At 40.3% G+C, this 22475-nt stretch overlaps 1 protein-coding gene across 12 annotated transcripts in view; it reads left to right on the forward strand.

Annotated features, from left to right (window-relative positions):
• The window catches only part of LOC133419317 (calcium-activated potassium channel subunit alpha-1a-like), a 118627-nt gene extending 97235 nt beyond the window's left edge, over positions 1-21392 (forward strand). For 5 of the 12 annotated variants that reach the window (XM_061708413.1, XM_061708410.1, XM_061708411.1 and 2 more), the window contains 11 exons: positions 2367-2490; positions 2868-3092; positions 3620-3812; positions 4772-4885; positions 5080-5172; positions 6165-6295; positions 7511-7705; positions 9169-9287; positions 10269-10490; positions 18389-18417; positions 19234-21392. In XM_061708413.1, coding sequence (XP_061564397.1) covers positions 2367-2490; positions 2868-3092; positions 3620-3812; positions 4772-4885; positions 5080-5172; positions 6165-6295; positions 7511-7705; positions 9169-9287; positions 10269-10490; positions 18389-18417; positions 19234-19385 — 1597 coding nt within the window. In that variant the 3' untranslated portion in view covers positions 19386-21392. The remainder of the gene's footprint in view (positions 1-2366; positions 2491-2867; positions 3093-3619; positions 3813-4771; positions 4886-5079; positions 5173-6164; positions 6296-7510; positions 7706-9168; positions 9288-10268; positions 10491-18388; positions 18418-19233) is intronic. The other 7 variants (XM_061708415.1, XM_061708414.1, XM_061708416.1 and 4 more) reach the window with 3 other exon arrangements.
• Positions 21393-22475: the final 1083 nt, after the last annotated feature.

Genomic DNA, 22475 nt, shown 5'->3' on the forward strand with positions numbered 1-22475 from the left:
GAAGGAAGGAAGGAAGGAAGGAAGGAAGGAAGGAAGGAAGGAAGGAAGGAAGGAAGGAAGGAAGGAAGGAAGGAAGGAAGGAAGGGAGAAAACAAGGAAAGAAGGAAGGAAGGAAGGAAGGGAGAAAAGAGGAAGGGAAGAAGGAGAGAGCAGGAGGAAAGAGGGAAGGGGAAGGAAGGAAGGAAGGAAGGAAGGAAGGAAGGAAGGAAGGAAGGAAGGAAGGAAGGAAGGAAGGAAGGAAAGGGGAGAAGGAAGGGATAAAACAAGGAAAGGAGGAAGGAAGGGAGAAAAGAGGAAGGGAAGAAGGAAGGAAAGAGCAGGAGGAAAGGAAGGGAAAAAAGAAGGAAGGAAGGAAGGAAGGAAGGAAGGAAGGAAGGAAGGAAGGAAGGGAGAAAACAAGGAAAGAAGGAAGGGAGGGAGAAAACAAGGAAAGAAGGAAGGAAGGGAGAAAAGAGGAAGGGAAGAAGGAAGGAGAGAGCAGGAGGAAAGAAGGAAGGAAGGAAGGAAGGAAGGAAGGAAGGAAAGAAAGAAAGAAAGAAAGAAAGAAAGAAAGAAAGAAAGAAAGAAAGAAAGAAAGAAAGAAAGAAAGAAAGAAAGAAAGAAAGAAAGAAAGAAAGAAAGAAAGAAAGAAAGAAAGATAAATTCCCATTGATGACAAACATGGCAGGTGGAGTTGAATTGGTATTTTTTTTATCGTCATTTTTATCGTTATCGGGATAAATGCCAGAAATGATCGTGATACATTTTTTAGTCCATACCGCCCATCCCTAGTTGATACTGATACAGCTACTGTATGCCTCCATTGAAGAGAGAACATATATTTTTCAGAAGATAATGATCCCCCTCACTGATGTACAGACTTTAGTGCGTGTACAAACTGCTCTGTTTCCTGTAAGATTAGACCCACATCGACAGATTGGTGTCTGATGGGGTAGAAAGTGCCAGAAAAGACATTTCCTTCCCCAGGTACGGCTTTTCCTGAAAGGACATCCAGGTCTCGCCTCGGGGTATATGAGCCCAAAGGCATTTTTTTTAGGCTTCAGTCTCCTGCAGCCCGAGGGGTGGTAGTTTCAGCTGACACTTTCATGCATACTTAACATGTTACTTAAGGTGGCATTCTTTTAAGAAGTCTTAAAGTATTATAAAGGTTCTGAGAGCACAGACAGAGGTCTAGCTGACTGGGTTGTCAGAATAGAGCATATTTAACGACGATCCGAATCTGAGATAACTCAGAGCACAGGACATTGTTTTGAGTCGCTTATGCATGAGTCATCATATAAAACCCACCGCCGCCCTGTTACAATTAGTTTGGTATGTTTTGTACCGAGCCAAAATCATCATCTTTTTTAACTTTAACTTTTGACTTTGTGCACTTCCATTCAAAGCTTCCAGGTCTGATAGATTGGTGAATCTCATACTTCACATCGGTTGTTACAACAAAATGGTTGGAATCATGTTTTGATTATAGATCACAATATGTCATCATTTTACATTTAAATCAATGATTCAAAGCAAACTGTATTTAATCTGATTTTTAAAAAACATTCTCATGCATTACTTGTTAGATTTTGTGACACATCATCTATAACAGCAGAAACACATTCACACAGATCACATCCCGTAGATTGAAATAGTCATAATTTTGGTTATATTTATATAAATACTTAAAAAATATTAAAATGTCAACTTTGACCAGTAACTATTGATGTAGTATCTTCACACTAAGAGGGAGCAGATCATACGGGATCAAGAATATCTGGGATATCCAAACATCTCTTCACTCTCACTAATATACTGTATCTGCAGTCCAACCGCTCACGTGGTAAGACCTCTTTACCAGTCGTGTGCGTTAGGTGGAAGCTCGCCGCTATGCTCAGCGATATTAGCTTATATAGTTCTGTTGGTGTGTTTAAATTTTAATACCCTTCACTTTGGAAAGCAAATATGGTGGGGCAAATTGCTAAAATATTTAAAGTGTGGCATGTTAAAGCTTTTACCGTGAAGTACAGTGCATCAAAGGTTGTATGCGGTAAGGGGGCGTAATTGCATCTCCTTGCTCGTGCCAGTCAACATGGTGTGTTGCTGCCGTCTCCTTCCGCCTGGTTGCTGCTGCTGATGGCACGCTGCTTGATGACATGGCAGCTTTGTTGGCATCCCTACAAATGGCCTCTGACAGCAGTTAGAAAAGAGGAGACTAGCTTGTTGAGTACAAGCTACTTGTTTTGAACTCTATTTTTTCAAATGTATGCGAAAGCAAGCAATTTGCCGTGGTCTTGAAATGAAATGAAAGTAAACTTATCAATGTCAATATCAGAGTGTGGTGATTTTCTGTCATCTCCTCCCTCTTGTCTTTTTTGTCCAATTAGACATGACCCACTCCTGATTCCGGGCAGCGAGCAGATTGAAAGCATGGACGAGAACGTAAAAAAATACGACTCCACCGGGATGTTTCACTGGTGTCCATCCAAAGACATCGAGAAAGTCATCCTGGTGGGTCCTGCTGCTTCTTCCAGAACACGTCATTTGTCCTTGACACCCTACTCTTCTCGGTGGTGACAGATGCGTCTTGCCACAACGCAGCCTCAAAGGTTGACAGGGCACTTAAACACTCCGTAATGAGGTGTTTGACATGTCATTTTGCTGTACAGAGGCCCTGAACATAGAACATTTCTTGTTCTAGTACATATGCCATTTTTCAAATTACCTTCATCGTCTATTGCTGTCAGCAATCACATGATATATTTTACAGGGTGAGCAGGCTGAGTGAAAAAGGAGAAAGCACTAACATTTGCTAAAAAGACCATTAATGCCAAATTCCTGTCATAAACTTCCTTTTTTTCCCCCCCATTACTTTCTTTCCCTCTAAGACCCGGAGTGAGGCGGCCATGACTGTTTTGAGTGGCCATGTGGTCGTGTGCATATTTGGAGACGTGAAATCAGCCTTGATCGGTCTCCGAAACTTTGTGATGCCTCTGAGGGCGAGCAACTTTCACTACCACGAACTCAAGCACATTGTGTTCGTCGGTTCCCTTGAGTATCTGAAGCGGGAGTGGGAAACTCTGCATAACTTCCCCAAAGTTTCCATTCTGCCGGTAAGTTGAGAGAAGTCAACCTATTTAAATGTTTATATGTATTCATGCAAACATGCTCAGATGAAAACATGTCACTCTTTTTGAGACGTTAAGAAGTGGGTGGCCTACAATGTGACGCAAAATGTTTGCACCGAGTGACCTTAAAACTTTGAAACTATCAATGTTCCACCAGTTTTAAAGTTAGACTTGCAAAGAATTTAGCTAAACGTCTTTTTAGTAAACTTGAGGCATAAGAAAGGATGATATCAACACATGGATCATTACTCAACACCTTTCTGCTTAAAAAGAGCTGTGAGAAGCTCCCGCCGACCCTTGTGACCCTTATCAGGAAGAAGTGGGTATCGATCATGGATTGAGATGGATAAACAGATCATTGTCCAACCAGTTATTTCAGTCAAGTTTAATCTTAACAACATGTTTAAGGCATTGCACATGCGGTGCAAGAAGTTAATAAAGCCAAAATAACTCCTTATCTCTTGGATGGCATAGGTGAGATAACAAAGTCTCTCCTTCACGTTTTCTCAAAGGGCACGCCGTTGAGCCGAGCAGATCTGAGGGCTGTCAACATCAACCTCTGCGACATGTGTGTCATTCTGTCAGCCAATCAGAACAATATTGACGATGCATCACTGCAGGACAAAGAATGCATTCTGGCGTCACTCAACATCAAATCCATGCAATTTGACGACAGCATCAGGGTCTTGCAGGCCAATTCTCAAGGTAAGAAATGCCCTATCATAGTTCACTGCACTGCCTGCAAGGGACAAGTCCCTGGCACAGAAGATATTCCTCACCGAGTGCTGCCTGGCTGACCTGTTGTTGCCGCGTTTGACAGTAAACCCCACTGACTATTCCTCAGGTTACTGCAACAACTGGTTTCCGCATAATCCGTCATTGGTGGGCGCGTGCAAGGCGCTGGCATGAAAACCTCTCCTGGCATTCGCGATTGTAGTTTTGATTATTTGGGGAGACTTCTCGAACTATCAATGCATTTTCACCTTATAGATATTGCATGTTTCTTGATAGCAGCTGAAGTCACTCGGACACTGTCAGACGGTCCACAGTTATGTCCATCGTTTGGCATTAAGAAAGATGCTTTTGGAAACCTTTTGACTTCAGGAGATAAAAAAATAATAAAAAAAATCCCTGCCAATTTCATTATTCTTCTAATACATGTATGACCTCATATTTGCCTTAGTCAGCAGTAAGTGATGGATGTCAAAACATGGCCTATGTATAATACATACAGCATCACTGATTTAATGTGCTTACTTGTCAGTCTAAGGAAAGCAAGCAATGTCAAGTCAATTTGAATTCAATCTTGCATCATTTATTTTCTCTTTCATGGCTCCATGCTGTACATGCTTTTTTATGTGTTTGTGTGTGTGTGAAAGGTTTCCGTCTCCCTGCACACACACACAAACACATGTACACACACACACACACACACACACACACACACACGCACAGGGAAACAAAATGAGCTGTGTATCACATCTATTATATATAGAATATTAGTCCTTTACAACAATACAGCAATACTGCACACTTAGCAGCGGCTGAGGATGGATGGAGGAGCCCCGGCCTGTTATTTCTGCTGATATGCCTGACTGTAAGCTGTAATGAAGTATCCAATATTGCATTAACAGATGTGCCTTCTGTTATTTGTGTCCATTAAGGCTTTACGCCACCAGGGATGGATAGATCTTCTCCGGAGAACAGCCCGGTCCATGGATTAGTAAGGCAGACCTCCGTCACCACCGGAGCAAATATTCCCATCATAACAGAGCTAGGTGGGACTTCTAACACGTTTTCTTTTGTTTTTTTTTCTTAATCTGTTAAATAGCTGTAAATGGACTAGAAAATACAATTTTTCTGCTATTAAATGCTCTAAATGCTTGGCAGACGATACTAACAGTGGAGTTTTTCTGTGTGTGTGCCCCTTGTTGACATATACCAGTAACTGTTTTTCTCAACACTTGTCTAGCGCCATTAGCAAAGCAAGGCAAAAAACTGCCTGTGATTTCATTCAGTCAGGATAAAAGCAGTGGGACCAGCATACAAATGATAACTGAGCTGGGTAAGAATTACCTCTGTCCTATACTGCAGTGTTGTAACTGCCGCTGCCTCCATATCAGCTTTCTTTTGATTTCTCTTGCTGCACAAGAGGCTCAGCCCATTCCCATGGCATCACTTTGAGCACATTTTTACTCTTGGTTCTGGTTGAAATTGCCTGTCTTGTTTTGGCCCTTTATCTCAAAGCAAAATTTCTCCCTTTTCTTTCTTTTTTTTTCTTTCTAAGAATTACAGCACCTTTGATCCCTCAGAAGTCCTTGTGGCTGTTTTCATAGCATCTTCTGTTGGATCACATTCTCTGGCCCATGCCCTTCTTTCATCTCTTCCCTGTCGATATGACTGGCATTTATTTCTGTCCTCACAGCACGAGCAGTTCTCCAACTAAATTTTACATCATTACTTTCTTCCAGCCGCTGCATGTGTTTCTGTGCCCAAAGACATCTTTTAAAGAAGATTCTGGGGCAATGAGATACTTTCATTTGACCTGACAGCCAAGCACAAGTAATTGGAAGTTCTGTCTTGGATTTACAAGACAAACAATGACATATTGGAGTTGCTTACACTGACCTTAGGAGGGATTTCAATTTAGGCCTGGAACTTTTGCAATATGCATTGTGTCATACTGTAAGTGTGCATGAATGGCCTGGATATGGAGTGTGGCAGAGGCAAGTTTGGCCACATGGCTCAATACAAATAAGAGACACTGTGTCATTTCAGTAAAAGCAAGAGATAAACATTTTGTGCAAATTTTGATCACAAATTTGACTGAATATGTCAAAGCACTGAAGCGTAGGTATTCATAATACAGTCCATATCTGAAGCTACTGCCTGTTGTGCACACTGCACTCTTGTGTCCTCCTTTTTCACTGAGTGTTTGCCTGATCCATGCTTTTTCAAATCAAAAGCAGTTCCATGAGGTCTGGCTTTAGTGTACAAGCGAACAAACACGCTGGATCTCAACGAGTGATGAAATGCATGTTTAACCCCATCCCATAGTAAATGACTCCAACGTTCAGTTCTTGGACCAAGATGATGACGACGACCCAGACACGGAGCTATACCTCACTCAGCCTTTCGCCTGCGGGACAGCGTTTGCGGTCAGCGTGTTGGACTCCTTAATGAGTGCGGTAAGTCAGACAGGTCTGCCAATGTGGTGCCTTTATTGATAAAAGTGGTGGTATGAAATACTCAGCACTAGGGTTGCAAAGGGGTGGAAAATTTCCGGTAAATTTCCGGAAACTTTCTGGAAACTTTCCATGGGAAGTTAAGCTGGGGAATTTTGGAAATATTCCAAATTGGAAACTTTCCATGGGAATTATGGGAATTTATGGGAATTATTGGGAATTTATGGGAATTAACTGGAAATTGGGGGTAATTTAAACAAACTGTATCATATCCAAACATTAGCACCTAACTTACCAGCTAGCTAGCTACTGTGTTAATACATTTTTATTTAATATTTCCAAGTTAAACATTAATACCATTATAGATCAAATATATTTACCCCATAATATTATCAAAACTTACTTGACTTTATATAGTCCATGGGCTCCAATGTGTGGCTTCAATAGTCTTGTGCTTTGAACTCAAATGTGTGGCCTCCAGGCTTCAAGAAATCACCTGTGCACGTGATTGAGGAGTGTATTTGCATTAAATCTGGTTGTTTTAGCCAAGACTATGCTACAATATATTTCCCCCAACTATATTTAAGTTCCCTGTTAAGGGCCAACCTTCAATTCTGTAAATTTCTTATTTATTCCCGTTAATTCCCGTTAATTCCCATATATTCCCGTTAATTCCCATGGAAAGTTTCCAACTTTGAAAATTCCTGGAATTTTGCAACCCTACTCAGCACAAAGAGTGTCTCCACAAGACCTGGAAGGGAAAGAAAGGTGAATGACAAGGCTTGAACACGTATGTATGATGGCTTCATCTGTCTGCCTTTCAGTTTGAGTAAGGTAAGAACAAAGCTGCCTTCAAGAGGGCTTCAGAGTAGACAAAGGTAATGCTACCTAATGGACAGCCCTCATCCATCATCTTAGTCAATAGTGCTGTCAACAGCCAAGGGAGATGTCACTTTGCTGCGCAAGCAGGGGGAGACAAGATACTGCAGTGCAAGGAAAAGGACAGACATTTCCCCCTTATTAAAATCAGTAAACCAATAACTGGAAGGTATTAGAAAGAAGAACCTGCTCTAAGCAGATTCTCCACACTGACAGTGGGATTATATACTGCAGGGATTAGATCAGAATGCCAGATATATTCAATCTGACCAGCATTGTGATAAGCAACCGTGGCGGCGTTTTCTCATGGATTTACCCTCTCTTTGTTCATTCCTTTAGACATACTTCAATGACAATATACTCACCTTAATCCGGACGCTGGTAACAGGCGGGGCGACACCGGAGCTGGAGGGGCTGTTGGCAGAGGAGAACGCGTTGAGAGGTGGCTACAGCACACCGCAGACGCTGGCGAACAGGGACAGGTGTCGCGTGGCACAGCTGGCGCTGTACGACGGGCCCTTTGCTGACCTCGGGGTAAGTGAGTGGCCCTGTCGCTTAAGGGTCAAGGCCATCGCTGTCTTATTCTATTATGGAAACTGCCAGTGGTGGAAGAGATGGAGACTGATTGGGTTGACTAATAAGGTTGGTTCTAGTGGAGATAAGACGCAGGGGTTCTGATCAAAGAGTCAAGTACTGACTTAGTTTCTAGAATGTTTACGCATCGCTACGAGAAGTCAGTGGCACAATATGAAACTGTATGATGTCACCTTGTTTAAAACATAGATTAATACTCATCTTTTAAAATTAATTAGAAAATTATCTTCCAAGAAAAAAATTACACATTAAAAATGAAGTGAATAAATAGAACAAAATTGTGAATAATTATGAGGCAAAACATCATTGGGCCTGCCATTTCTAATTAAAGGCGATGTAAATTTGCAAAGAATTTTTACGTTTTTGAAAAAAATTCTAAGCATCATTTTACTGACAAAAGAAGAAGAAATTAACAGTTCAACAGTCTCTTGAAAACGTACTACAGGATGCTTGATAGATAGATCTGCTGTGACACATAGCTCCAAGCTGAAAGAGGAAGATTCATTTGAGAGAGCTGGTTGACCTGAAGTAGCTGCTGGCCTGAACAAAAAAACCTTTTTTTTTCCTTCTTCTCAAAGTCCTAATAGTTTGTAAATCGCTGTGTGTTTGTGTGTAGTATGTTTTAATTTCATTCATTCATTTATTAATTCAAGCGATCCGAAAGGTAAGTTTGTTTCCGCGATGTTGTCCACATTGATCAGTTGTGATCGGTCAAATGTGTGAAAACTTTGTGAAAGTGAAACTTTGGAAAAATCGACTTGTATTTGATCCTCCCTCCCCAGCAAAAAAAGCACATTAACATCCAGCAACATTACATTATTGATGTGAAAGCCTGCGGTGAGTTGATAAAGGTTCAAAAAAATTATTAATGCTAAATATATGTAAAAAAAAAAAAAGGGTCTTCTGTGCAACGGCCTTTAGTTGATTCCTTTTCAAGAACATCAAACAATTCACTTCTGTTTGATGTCCATTTGTTTTTCAGGTTGTCAGTAATTATTTAAAAAAAGACTTTAAAAAAGTGGAATTTATGAAAAAAAGTAATGAAAAAGTTATCTACAAGGCGAAGCATCAGCGGGCTCCTCTTTTTTCTCGGTGAATTTGCCGATTGTGTCGTTTACTTTGAAATTAGAGCTTCTCTCTTCCCTTTATTTTCTGACATCACCACCAAGCAGTGATCCCCGGGGCAGTGACAGACGCATTAGTGTAACCGTACTTATGCAGGTGATGTGCCTTGGCAGCACCCGGTTCCTTCCAGCTTACAATGACAACATTTCCCGCCAACGCTCCAGCACGCAGTTTGTGTCAGCGTCCACTGCAGGCTGCTGTTATGAACTGAGTCTTGATTCACTCTGAACGTGACAAAGAACTGCTGCCACTGTCTGTTTTGTGTTGCTGTTTTGCAGGATGGAGGCTGTTATGGTGACCTCTTTTGTAAGGCCCTGAAAACATACAATATGTTGTGTTTTGGCATCTATCGGCTACGAGATGCACACCTAAACACACAAAGTCAGTGTACCAAACGGTGAGTGGATGTCCTGGCACCTAAGGGCCAGTCCCAATCCCCCCCCTAGTCCTACTTTTCAGCCCTACCCCTAAATTTTGCGTGTTCCCGTGAGGGTAGTGGTGTCCCAATTCCTCTTTGCATGTAGGGGTAGTGGCCATAACGAGGGGTAGTGTGTATGAATCTAGGGCCAGAAAAATTTCCCAGAATGCTTTACATCATCATTTGCAGACTGAATCAAACAAAAAAACATGGCGGACATTTTCTCATTTTTAGTGAATAAAATTAATATTTTGAGTTAGTTTCTGCATAAAAATGCGTTTTGATTGCATTTTCTAGGCTAACTCTGAAATATATATTTTACTTTCATAATATTCACTCAGTGAATGTACATAATCACTCGCTTGGTCGTTGTTGCGTTGTATCTTCAGATCTCGCCAGAATAAAGGCTGATTTATGGTCCCGCGTTACACCAACGCAGACCCTACGCCGTAGGCTCTGCGTCGATTTAAAGCCGAACCATAAATCGCTGGTGGCTCTTCTCATCCCCGAAAACATCGTTTATCCAAATAACAGCCGTTATTTGGATAAACTGAGCCCAGGTTGGGGATCTTAACGGTTACTTTTACGCCTGAAAAAATATTAAAACTTAATAAAGTGGCATATTAACAGCGCTACAGCGGAAATTAAAACAGCTTTTAGCTCTGGGCTTCCTGATATGGTGTGACGTTTGTGCAAACGTATGTGCTTACGTACCCGAACGTAAACCACGCAGTGACGTAGCAAGTGGTGTCCCAATCCCTAGGGAAGATTACAATGGCCCTAAGGCCTGTGGCTTCATTTTTAGGGTGAAGTGGTATTGAGTAGGGCTAGTGGTAGAAAGTAGGGGGTGTATTGGGATTGGCCCTAAGTGTGCCAAATCTGGAATTGACAGAACAGAAAAAAAATCTCTTCTTACGCTATGATTAGAACTTACCTTCCTTCTGCTTGGTTTCTCCCCAGGTACGTCATAACCAACCCACCGTACGCGTTTGAGCTGGTGCCCTCAGACCTGATATTCTGCCTGATGCAGTTTGACCACAATGCCGGCCAGTCTCGAACCAGCCTTTCCCACTCGTCTCACTCTTCCCATTCTTCAAGCAAAAAGAGCTCCTCGGTACACTCTATCCAAACTACCAACCGCACCAACCGCATCAAAAACAGGGACTCACGAGACAAACAAAAGTATGTGCCCGTCTAACGCTCTCTGACTGTCTGTCTGTCTGTGAACAGTGCCTGCCAGCGGTGTCTCGTCCTGTGTGTCTTTTTGCTGGGTCCAGACAGACTGTTAACGTGTCTGCTTGTTGATGTGCCATATTTCCGCAAATAAAGCAGTCTTTTATTTACATCTTAGTGGTGTAGACCGGTTTACTGTAAGAGGGGGCCCTTATTTCTAATTATTGTTATTGATAGTATGAATTGTCATATTTTTGTACAATGCCTTATTTTGAAGCCACTAACCACAATCAGGAACGGTATATATACAGTAAATACTACGCGTGTGGGTGTGAGTCAGCTGGATAGATAATAATAATAATAATAATTCATTTTATTTGGAGGCGCCTTTCACGACACCCAAGGTCACCTTACAGAATAAAAACACAAGAAATACAATTAAAAATACAATAAACATCCATACAAGCAACAAGACAAATAATATAACAGTAGACAAACAAACTGGTGGGAAGTAGTGCGTGATGTCCGGTTATAGTGAATGGGCAAGTTTGAACAGGTGGGTTTTGAGTTGTGTTTTGAATGTGGTGATGGAGTCTATTTGTTTTATGTGTGGGGGGAGGGAGTTCCAGAGTCTGGGTGCCGAGCAGCTGAAAGCTCGGGCACCCATGGTGCTAAGGTGTGAGGTGGGAGTGTAAAGGAGTCCAGCAGAGGTTGAGCGGAGGGTACGGGAGGGGGTGTAATCTTGCAATAGGTCACAGAGGTAAGTGGGGGCTAGGTTGTGAAGGGCTTTGTGGGTGAGGAGGAGGTTTTTGTAAATGATACGGTATTGGACTGGGAGCCAGTGGAGTTGGATAAGGACTGGGGTGATGTGATCAGATGACTTGGTGCGGGTGATGATCCGGGTTGGCCGAGTTCTGTATGAGTTGCAGTTTGTCGGTGAGTTTGGTTGGGAGGCCAGTGAGGAGGGCGTTGCAGTAATCAATACGGGATGTGATGAATGAGTGGACCAGGATTTCTGTGCTGGATTGGGACAGTGCTGGACGGAGTCTGGAGATGTTGTGGAGGTGAAAGAATGCAGTCCGGGTGATGTTGTAAATGTGAGGTGCAAATGAAAGTGTGCTGTCCAAAATGACGCCGAGGCTCTTGACGTGGGGGGAAAAGGGTACCGGAAAGCCGTCGATGATGATGGGAGGGGCGGGAGAGGGTTGTGACTTGGTGAGGGTGGATTTGGAGCCGATGAGAAGAGCCTCAGTTTTATTGCCGTTGAGTTTTAAAAAGTTATTGCTCATCCAGGTATTGATGTCGTGTAGGTAGGTGGTGAGGGAAGTGGGAGGAATGGCAGCGGTGGGGTTGGAGGAGATATATAGATGCGCAAAATTATGTCTTATTTGCCTCCAGAATTTGTCGCACACTTCCAATCCTGAAGTTTTAATCCATCATAAAACATGCTTTCCAAAGGTTGAACCCTAGCGTTTAAATAAAACTTAATTACGGACTTAAAGCTTGGGTTAGGAGATGCCGGGGAAAACAATAAGAGTCAGGAAGTATTTGCAAACACACAATCAAAATGTACAACCCCCTTCCCTCGGACCTGCCTCTAAAGCCACACCTCCAAAGCACATGAACACGATCACAGAAGAAAAAGAGACAAGCTAGCGGTCCAATATCTACAGCCCTGTCACTGTCAGGAGATTAATGTTTCTTATTTGATGTTGGAGTATCGTGTGCTGCTGATGTGTAAAAGGAATTTCTGATGAAAAAGCAAACATTTATTGAAAAAAAGATCTACCCAACCTGTAAAGTTACTACATTAAACTGTTGCTTTAAATAAAACATGCCCAGCACGGTATCATTTTGTTGTTTGTTCAAAATCTGCATAAAAGCTCTGCAACAGCAGAGCAAACTGGTCCAGAATGAATAAACCAAACTGAACTATTGTTTGATATTAATACATTTATTTTAAGTAAATTTTAAAAACACTGTGTTTACTTAATTCAATTCTTCTATTTTCATTTCTTCCATGTGCAGTGTAACAGCAATCGTGCATTTCCCATTTATGCTCGTTCTCCCCCCCGCCTGGTCCGTTCTGGGGGGGCTTTTAGTTGGGTTATGTTGACCACAAACCGCGCGGCTAGAAAAGCCCAGACTTTTGTCTGAAACTCAGTTTTTATTTGAGGAAATATGGCCTCTGTGTTTGTCTACATGTGCATGTTGGTGTCACTTGTTTGTCTTATTTTTAACAAAATGATGCGTTTCAGCCCTTGACCAGGACCAGCCTCAATGTGCAGGTCAGATTAAGAAACTGTCAGGTCTTCTGTTTCTCCTGACCTTTTTCTTTTTTTGTGAATATTTCTGTTGTTTTTATGTAGTGGATAATGCTTTTCTAATTTTAAAGAGGCATTTTGTCACTGGTTTTATTTATTTTAAATGCATCCAAAAGCCAGATTCATTACTAAATAATGACATTAAACAAACAATATTCTTATTTACGCATTCTTTGGGGCAGATTTACTAAACTGGCAAATTTATAATGTGGCAGCAGAAAAAAAAAACAACAAAAAAACAGAAACAGAAACAAACACTGTAAATAGGTGTGTGGAGTGAAATCTAATTTCAGTAACGACCAAACAGTAACCGTATGTTTTAGGCCACATTCATACTGCAGTTCTTAAAATCACATTTTTGACCAAAACCCAAATTTTTTGCGTGGTCGTTCACATTATCATTTTAATGTGACCTTTATCACGCTTAAAAGTTTGAACGGTACACAGCCCTGAAGTGACATGCATGTGCAGAGGAAAGCACGACGTCGTAGTGCGGTTGCAGAGTCGGAACCAACACAATTATTCCAAACTAATGAAGGAAAGAAGGAGATTGAGAAAAAGGAGAGCACAAATGTTAAGGATGGCCTTTTGTGCAGCAGCGGCTGCTACATCTGTACAGAGGTGTGTGCGGATGCGGAGTCAGAACCAGGAGAGGTGGGATCCTGACGTGAGGGTCTTCCCTGACAGAGTTCAGCCATAATTTCAGGATGTCAGGGAAGACTTTTGAATATATCTGTCAGCGCCTCTCCTCTAGACTTTCAAGACAATCATCTGCTGTGACATCAAAGTCGGATGAAATGCAACATGACCGTTCTGACTGCAGCCGTTTCGACACACATTGGTTATGTATCCGGTTAAGGACCATGTATGAAAGCGGCCTGGGTCAGATTTGCATTAAAAAACTTCGATAAAGGTCACACATGAGCATCGGAATTGAGCTGCAGTCTGAACGTAGCGCTAGATTCACAAACAGGCAGATGTGTGAATAATCACGTGAATAACCTGCAGTTACGCAGCACCAACGACGCTGCGTCTTCCTTTTTGTTACAACATGGCACATGTAATCTTGAACATGAGATACGCTCTTATACGGCTCAGATAGAAAAAGAGCATTTATTACTGTATGTCCAGTTTGACAAATAAACTCCTCCATGAGCCTAGTAAGACCTCACGCTTCACTTTAACTATATTCAAATCAGAAATTATTTTCCAAGGTTCAGGATCAGCCTGCACACAGAAGTGACGAAGGAAAAGTCGCTGGACTTACGTGACAGCCAGCCTTTCTAAAAGCCAGATGTGCACCTCTGGGAGCTTATTAAGCAGCTATTACTCCAGAAAATTAAGGCATGTGAACGTAATCCTTCCAGTGTGTCACTGCATCCTCTGCTTTAACTAACAAACACATAAACCTGCAAATAGTTTTAATTATACCACAAGATTAAATCTACTCGCATGTTTAAGCGTGTCTTTGAATACCTCGAGGTAAATATTAATGATGTGACTTGGGAATTGATATGTTCATTAATGTATTTTTTTTTGACAGTTCAAATGATTTTACACAACTGGAAAATAATTTCCTTTATTCTCTCTCTCCTCTGTGCTGCAACTACAAAAGCCATGTAAAGAGCAAAATTTAAAGTGTATTTTGTTTCCCTATTAGTAAATAATGCTTAATTTGGAAGGGACTAGCACAGTATAACTGTTGGTAAATGCAACACGTTCCTATTTACACGTCCTCAAGGTCCTAACTTACTGTGCCATTACATCTCTTAAATACTGACTTGTTCATGCCAAAGAGGGTTCACAAACTAAATCTGCCCCTTAGAGTCAAGTAAACATGCAGAAGAGGGTAAACTACTTACTTTGTTTCAGTTCAAGCTTTTTTAGACATTTAAATGACATTTCAGATCATACGTGTGCAGCTGATTCACATGATTTCCCACTGTTATTATTTTAAAATGCCATGTCTAATGTCACTGCAGTGCCCTTACCTGCACACACAGCAAAACCCTTCCAGTTTTAGTCAACTCAGTTTTTGTTCAAATGTGGGGAAGGTTTTTTGAAAGCAAGACAAAACTTTGTTTTATATATTTTATATTAGCTCCCTAATCCTTTACGTACCTACTGTTTCAGTTTGAGGTGACAAATATTTCAAGATCTTGGCTTTTCTGCACTTTCTTTTGTTAAAGAGTCTTCTTTCACCTACTTTTCACCTCTTAGAATTCCAGGTTTGGCTCTAATGACATATGCATTTGTTTTACTTTTATTTAAAAGTTAACCTTAATGTACTTGAACGATTCTGCACTTTTAAATTCTATGTCTTAAACGTTTCTATCATGTCATGTCTATGAAATATTGTCCTCTTAATGCCTTTTTATTTCCATTAAAATGGCATCATTTCGATTAAATGTTACCTGCCACCATAAAGTATGGATTTTGTCAACAAGCTATTCTGACAGTACAAGCTGCTACTGTTGTTAATAAAGTTACATCATGGTTATAATTATACTGTCTTCACATGTAAATGCCATTTTTTACTTGAACTGGAGATTTTGTTAGATATTTTATTTTCCAAGGCATTTTACTGATTGTAATTACCCACAATTCATTACCAAAATTTGACAGTGACAGTACACAATAAGGTCATGATCAAAAAAATAAATTAAATGAATACAAAAAAACATGACCAAATTTCAAAAATCACAATCATCCCCACTCAGCCATACGCATGTATGCAGATTCTTTCAAAATATTAGCATTAAAACAAGAGCAAACCAAACAAAAAAAATTGTTTCTTATGTAAAGATAAAGTATTTGCATCCTTGTTGCAGAGGACTGTGGCAGCCAGTTCAGTTTGTGTCTCTGTTAGGCCCTATAAATCTTTTGCAGGAGTGTTCAGCTAAAGGTAACCTTCCCAAACCTCAAAATTCAAGCAACTAAGAGAAGCATGTGTCCTGATTCAACGTCGGCATTGCTTTCATAGAATAAAAAAAAAAAAAGAAAGAAAAAAAACTTGTTGCTACAAGGGATCAGACTTTGGTCCTGATTTAGGTTTTGATTCTGTCCGTTTTGAACGAGTGTGACAACCAGTGGGCTTTAAAAAAATGAATATTCAACCTTTATTTAATATCACAACTGATATAACTGATATGAAAAATCTAAATGATTGCCAATAAAGACAATTTACAACAAGGTCATTACGACATTAGGTCTGTCACAAAAAAACTACACATGCACTTACAAAGGAGGGATGTGTAAGATTGTAGGTTGAAATATTCCAAATTTACCAAGTTGCTATGTATTTGGCTGTTGAGTTAGCTTCGTAAATAACTAACGTAATACCAGTTTCTGCCATGTGTGCCAGTAGTGAGCAGCATAGTGGCCTCAGAACTAAACAATAACATGAAGAAGTCGCATGGTTTGTGGGCGTACTTGAAGTTGTTGTCAGTCATGTAGGGACTGCCCTCAAGTTATCGTTTTAGGATCGGTGAACAGAACAGCAAAGATGGCTGAAGCTTATAGGATTGTAGGCTTATTCAGAAGCGAACCAAAGAAACAGATAACAACACACCTAAAATCAGAGTAAATATCAGCAGCGTTTCCCACCGCTGGAGACAGCTCGTGGACAGCAAAGATGTTGAGTTTGATGCAGAACGTGGCAAATTTCTTTTAGATTGCTAAGTAAACTGCTGCTGGTTTTTGTTTCACCAAACATTATTGACGGTAGAGTAAGTCAAGTTCCTATGGCATTAGTTCAACACCAAATGTATTGATCTTGCAGAGCTGGTTTGAATCATTTCAGAACTGCAATGCAAAAAGAAGGAGCGCAACTGAGAAAGACACCTCAGAAATGGGGATGGATTTAGAAAGAAAAGTGTAACCGAGAAAAATTATTGCAGGCTTGGTTTCGAGATTTTAATTTCTTTGTTGCAGTTTCTGTGTTTCGATTCTTAGATTTGGGGTTTTGAAAATCAGATTTGGGGTTTTGATTTGCCAGACTGTACATTTGACATCGAATTGATGAGGGGGGACTATCCATTCTCTCGTTTCTTACGTGAGGGTAGACCAAATCACTTTGCCCCATATTGATTTGAGTATGGAGTATAAATTGAATTTTTGGTTTTACATTACACATTGTCACTTTAAGTGTGTTTGGTATTGACAGGTGTGTCTCATATCAAGAAAAGACAACAATAACTACACCTGGTTGGTCTGTAAGTGAGAAGGTCATAACTCGAACACAGTTTCAATAGGATATTCAGTTACAGGCAAGATGAATAAGCTGTGCGGTGAATGAGCGGCAGAACTCCCACACGCAGCATCTACTGTTTAAGTAAAAATTAATGTTTAAATGTTTTTAAAGGATATCGCCCTAGACCAGTGGTTCCCGTCTGGTCCAGCTCCAGGACCCACCATCAAACTGTGATGAAAAGCCATGAATCAAATTGAAAATTTCTAGTTCCCAAATTTATTTAAAGAAAAAAATGCAGTTTAAACAGTGCTTTCATGCACAAACATGAAATAAAAAATCTGAGAAGTGCTTTCAAAAAGAATCAAGAAATATGTAACGGTAGCTGAGTACCCACTTACTGAATATATAACAAGTACTTTACTAGTAAAAATATTCAGTCACATAATCAAGCTTCAACTAGAGGGCGGACATAACAATCAAAACATCTCAGCAACAGCTATTTCTAACAGACTCACCTGGTGTTTTTCTGCAAAATACATGAAATAAAAAGTGCAAAAACTGAGAAATAGTTCTAAAAAGACCCCAAAAATATATAGCTCTACCTTAAACCTGTGACAAAGGCCCGCGATTCACTGAAAATGGGTTTGCAGCCACTTTTTAGGTCGCAACCCCCCAGTTGAGAATCACTTGTACACCAATATCTGCTCTTGACATAAAAATGGTAATTTTATATATGACACACAATAATAATGAAAAGGATTTAGTTTTCAGCACAAAATTATCCCTACTGTCACTGGGGTATCTGGATTACAAATGCCTTAACGTTTCTGGAAACAATGGGGGTGGAATATAATATACAAGTATTTTCTATTGATTGAAAAAAAAAAAACCTCACAAATCACAGCAGCTCAATGATCCTCTCAAGCGTTCTATGGTTAGTAATCTGCTCTGTTTTTAATTTAAAACAAAACATGCTCATTCATTTACATTTTGCCTGATACCATTTATCAAACCCTGGATTTGTTCATTCCTATTCAATAATACAATCCGTATGTTCGCTGCATGCTGGTCTTTGGGTTTTGAATTCCATCTGAAACATGGACATCATCTCCAGCTGCTTTAGCGACAGGCATGGAAACATCGCGGCTGCTCAACACATGCTCCAGTTGCACAAGTACGGCTTGTCAAGATTTTCTGATATGATTAATTTCCTTTTTGTTGAGTTGGTTGCAACCTACATTTAACCTTCTCTACATTCATGTGTAATGAGATCATGTGCACATGTTTTTTTTTTTTATTGCTTTCAACCATCATGCTGTACAGTTTTCTGTCATTGATGATCATATTTGTCATTTAGCTTACATATAGTGTACTACTTTCTTTTTCCAAAGTGCAACAAGGATGAATAGAGTGGGCCAAGGTATGGAAGTGAATGGTTATGCATGATGCTAGATAATACACTGAATACTGAATACTGAATACGTGTTGTTCGCCTTCTGAATGAAAGCCGAGTAGTTTTGTCTGCATCAGGGCCGCATGTTTAAGACTTATGCAACACACCTCACCATATTCTTTGCAACTGAATGGTCTGATCCTGCTTCTCTACATTCTGTATCATGTGACGTCTGATGTTTTATCACTGGAAACTATTATCTCCTGACATCCGTGTGAATGCACTGTAGCGTCACGGTCCTAGTTTAAAATCATGATTATGAAAACGCATGACGTTGCCAAGTGTATGGTTTACTAGTGACATACAGTACAATGTCAGACGGTCAGAAAGTTGTATCCAAGACTCAACAAAACTCATTTATCAATGAAATGTGTGGTTAAAAATACAGGATTGATTTTATAGTACGACACCGTGAATATTTGGGGACTGATTTTGATTAAGTGGTTACCTGCATGTATGTCTGCCCAGTAGAGCAGCATGTTTCAACAGCAGTATGACAAATATGGGAAAAAATGAAAAAGATTTTGATTATGAAAATAGTGACATCACATCTGGGAGGATTGGGACATTTAGTTATATCTATAGGTTCACTAAAACCCCACTTTGGAGTCTTTATCATGTCAAAAATCTATCTATCCCATCAATTTAAGTGCTGATTTCTTTAAAATGTACTGAGTGTGCACGTAAAACACAAACAGTAAGTGACCTCCACGTAGCATTAACTATCTGATCTACTATCTATCCCTCCCTCTTTGTCTCCTCGTGATTTTGGCTCTTTCTCAGAAAAGACATGGTTTACAGATGAACCAGAGAACACCCACCTGAGGACCATACAGATCAAGCCTGTGAATACTCTCGCCGTCAACCAAGTCAGTCTCAATAAATCCACCAACAGCTCAATACCACCCATCAGAGAAGCAGAGGACGAGTGCTGAGCTCTGGACCCACGCCGACGCCCGACAGCCCCGACTCCCGGAGGATTTCATGTCTAGGTGTCTTGCATGGGACTGGAAATATCTCGTCATCTGCAAACATAAATCATCAGCTGACATTAGACAAGACAAACTGCTTTCCTTCTTCACCTCTGCAGCTACTTTAATATTTGAGCTGATTTAGAACCATGAAGACAATCATTGTAGTGAAATGTTGCTATTATTATTCTCATTCTTATTATGCACAGCTTCTCTTTAGCAGTGACCAGACTCCAGGAGTCTTTACGCTTCCTTGTGGGGAATGAGGGTCACTTGAGTAGAGCTATGTCAAAAGTTACCACTACTATTATTAAAAGAGGTTATTATTATCGAGATTTGGAATTGTAAAAGTTGCCTTCTTAGCTCTCTGTGAACAACTGCTACAACTGCATCAAAGTCACCCTGTATTGCAGTTTATTCTGTACAGTTTGTGTATTTTACACCCAGCTGCGACCCCACCACAATGGCATTGGGGGTGACTGATTCTCAGTGATTTTCTTTGCCATTTGGAGCTAATTCACAACATTTGTGATGGTTACGATGGCCAGTGTCCATATGTAAATGGAATTTGGCTTCAGCCTTATCGCTATCCATTTATATTTGTCTTATCTTTGCCTTTTCAAGTTTATGGACATTTTCGAGCTGCTTTTTCTCTTTGCGATGACTGAAGCAGAACTGTTTTTTCCGTGATTCAAACATAAAGAATTTTTTTTTTTTTTTTTTTTTTTTTTTTATTCTTCACGTTTTGGTCAATAGACAATTATGATAGAGCTGTTTTGTTGTTGATCTCACATGTCTACTGTCACAGCTTAAGCGCTATTCATCCACGTAAGACGCTAAAGACAGCAAATCCAAATACTCATGTCAGAGCCTGACACCATATTTAAGTCTGTAAGCGAGTAAAATGAGAAAAAGCCGCATATCGCATGAAGTGGGCACCTTTAAGTCCTCCCTTGGCTGTAAGCACTGCCTGACACAGGATTGTCCTGGAGGCCGCGAGGCAACCTGAATGTACTCCATAAGCAATCTTAATGCCTGAATCACAGCTTTTAGTAGATGTATGAAAAACAGCTCTATCATAAAACTGACTTTGACTATTTCTTATGTGTTGAAAAAGCATAGCGCTCCACCTCGGTGAACATCCAAGCAAACAAAGAAAGAAAGCTCATTTACATCTGATGAAACAGCCATCATTTATTTCTGTGTTTCCATGGAATGCATAGCGTGGTTGGTGTGAATCCTGTCTTGTTGAAGTTATAGAACATAGCTATATTGGCACTGATGTCACTTTATTTCAGGAAGAAATGACAAAAAAAAGAAAACAAAAAAAATCAACTGCAGGCCATGAAATTCTAACTTCATACCACTAAATTCCACCTAGGACCTATGTTGGATGTATATGTGTGTGTGCGTGTGTGTGTGAGGGGGGGATCTGGGGTAAAAAGCTGTGACATTGTTACTGGCACAGAACACACGTGTCCCTCGGTGCCAGTAACGTGCCAGGCAGTGCTGAAGCCAACGGAGGACTCGAGGAGAGCCCACCGCTGCGAAAAGAGGCTTCCGGTTTAGTTCTCGTTATGAAGCAATCATTTCCCGGAGATGACCACAACTAAAGTTAACCATTTCAAAAGTCTTAAAACTTTTCTTTTTCTTGTTTTAACTATCCAACACCATACAGAAGCAATTCATTTTTTTGTGTAAAAATCTGTAAAAGTTAATGTAAAGTAATTCTTTGTAGTGTGATCATGTTTGACAGTACCTGTGAGGTTGAGAGAACTTCATTGCAGACTAGTTTGTATTATTTTGGACAATTTTTTTTTTTTTTTAGCACATTGGCTTCTCAATACAATGGCAGTCTGAAGTTGATGTCTATGTTATAACACACAGTTATAAATGACAGATTATCGTCTTGTACAAATAGACTTGTACATAAACTGTACATGATTTCATTTTGTATTTTCACAAATTAAAAGCAGATGTATTGTGTTCTACAGTATGTCATGTCGTGCCTTCCCAGACTTGTCTCTGACGGCTGTTGATCGCCGACGTTTCCACATGATGCACAGAACACAAGTCACTGCGATACAGTAGCTCTCAGCCACCTTAAACACTTCTTTTAAAGAGGGACAAGACACACATACACACACACAACACCACACTGTGTTTGCCAGGATGATCAAATGTTGCAGGACACCTCTGGGTACCCTCTGGATAATGGCTGATAAAAACACTCCACATTCTCACCTTGGGGATAGAGAAAGCCCATCATGTTGCTTGTTAACGATTTTACACACCACGGCACTGTGGGAGACTGTCAGCATGCCAATAATATTTACAGTCTAACACCTCGCAGAGAGGACGCTGATTTCCCTGATCCTCCTGCCAGCGGCTGTGTCACCTCTTGTCAGCAAACAAACGTGTGTAACCATCACTGTGAAAACACGCACCGATTAGTGCATGTATCAACCATAACTGTATTGATGGATTTTATGGTGTGAGTTATTTAATTATAAATGTGTTACCTGAAATTAAGATGGCTTAGATTGGTAACCTTTGTTTTTTTTAAAAAACAACCTTTTAAAAACCATTTGCATTGAAGTACTAGGATGTAGTAACAAGACTTGTTAAATTAAGGTCATCTAAAAGAAAGAAAAATTCAGTTCGGCTGGATGATTTAAGGTTATAATAATATATTGCTGCACTAACAAACCAAAAGTTAAGAGTCCAATCGCATTGAGGTTATGAGTCACACATAAAGAAGTGTGGAAATGTCTGTTAATGAGTTAGCAGAGAGACAAATAAATGTGAAAACGGTTCTTCTGAGCAGTAACATACTGTACAGTATCAGCCAAACAATGACACTGTTGTACATGTAGGAGGATTATCAGCCAAGAATGAGGGGGCACCAATGGCCTGCAATCAAAATCATTCCCTGGATATAAAAGATGGATCTTCTGTATCTAAAAAGTGAGGCCGGTGCTGAGTTGGTTTAAACCGGCATTCTTTCCAATGACCACCAGGGGTCAACGCTTCAGCTCGGATTATTTCCACGTT

Source organism: Cololabis saira, chromosome 19 (assembly GCF_033807715.1).
Source record: "Cololabis saira isolate AMF1-May2022 chromosome 19, fColSai1.1, whole genome shotgun sequence".
In the NCBI taxonomy this organism is placed as follows: domain Eukaryota; kingdom Metazoa; phylum Chordata; class Actinopteri; order Beloniformes; family Belonidae; genus Cololabis; species Cololabis saira.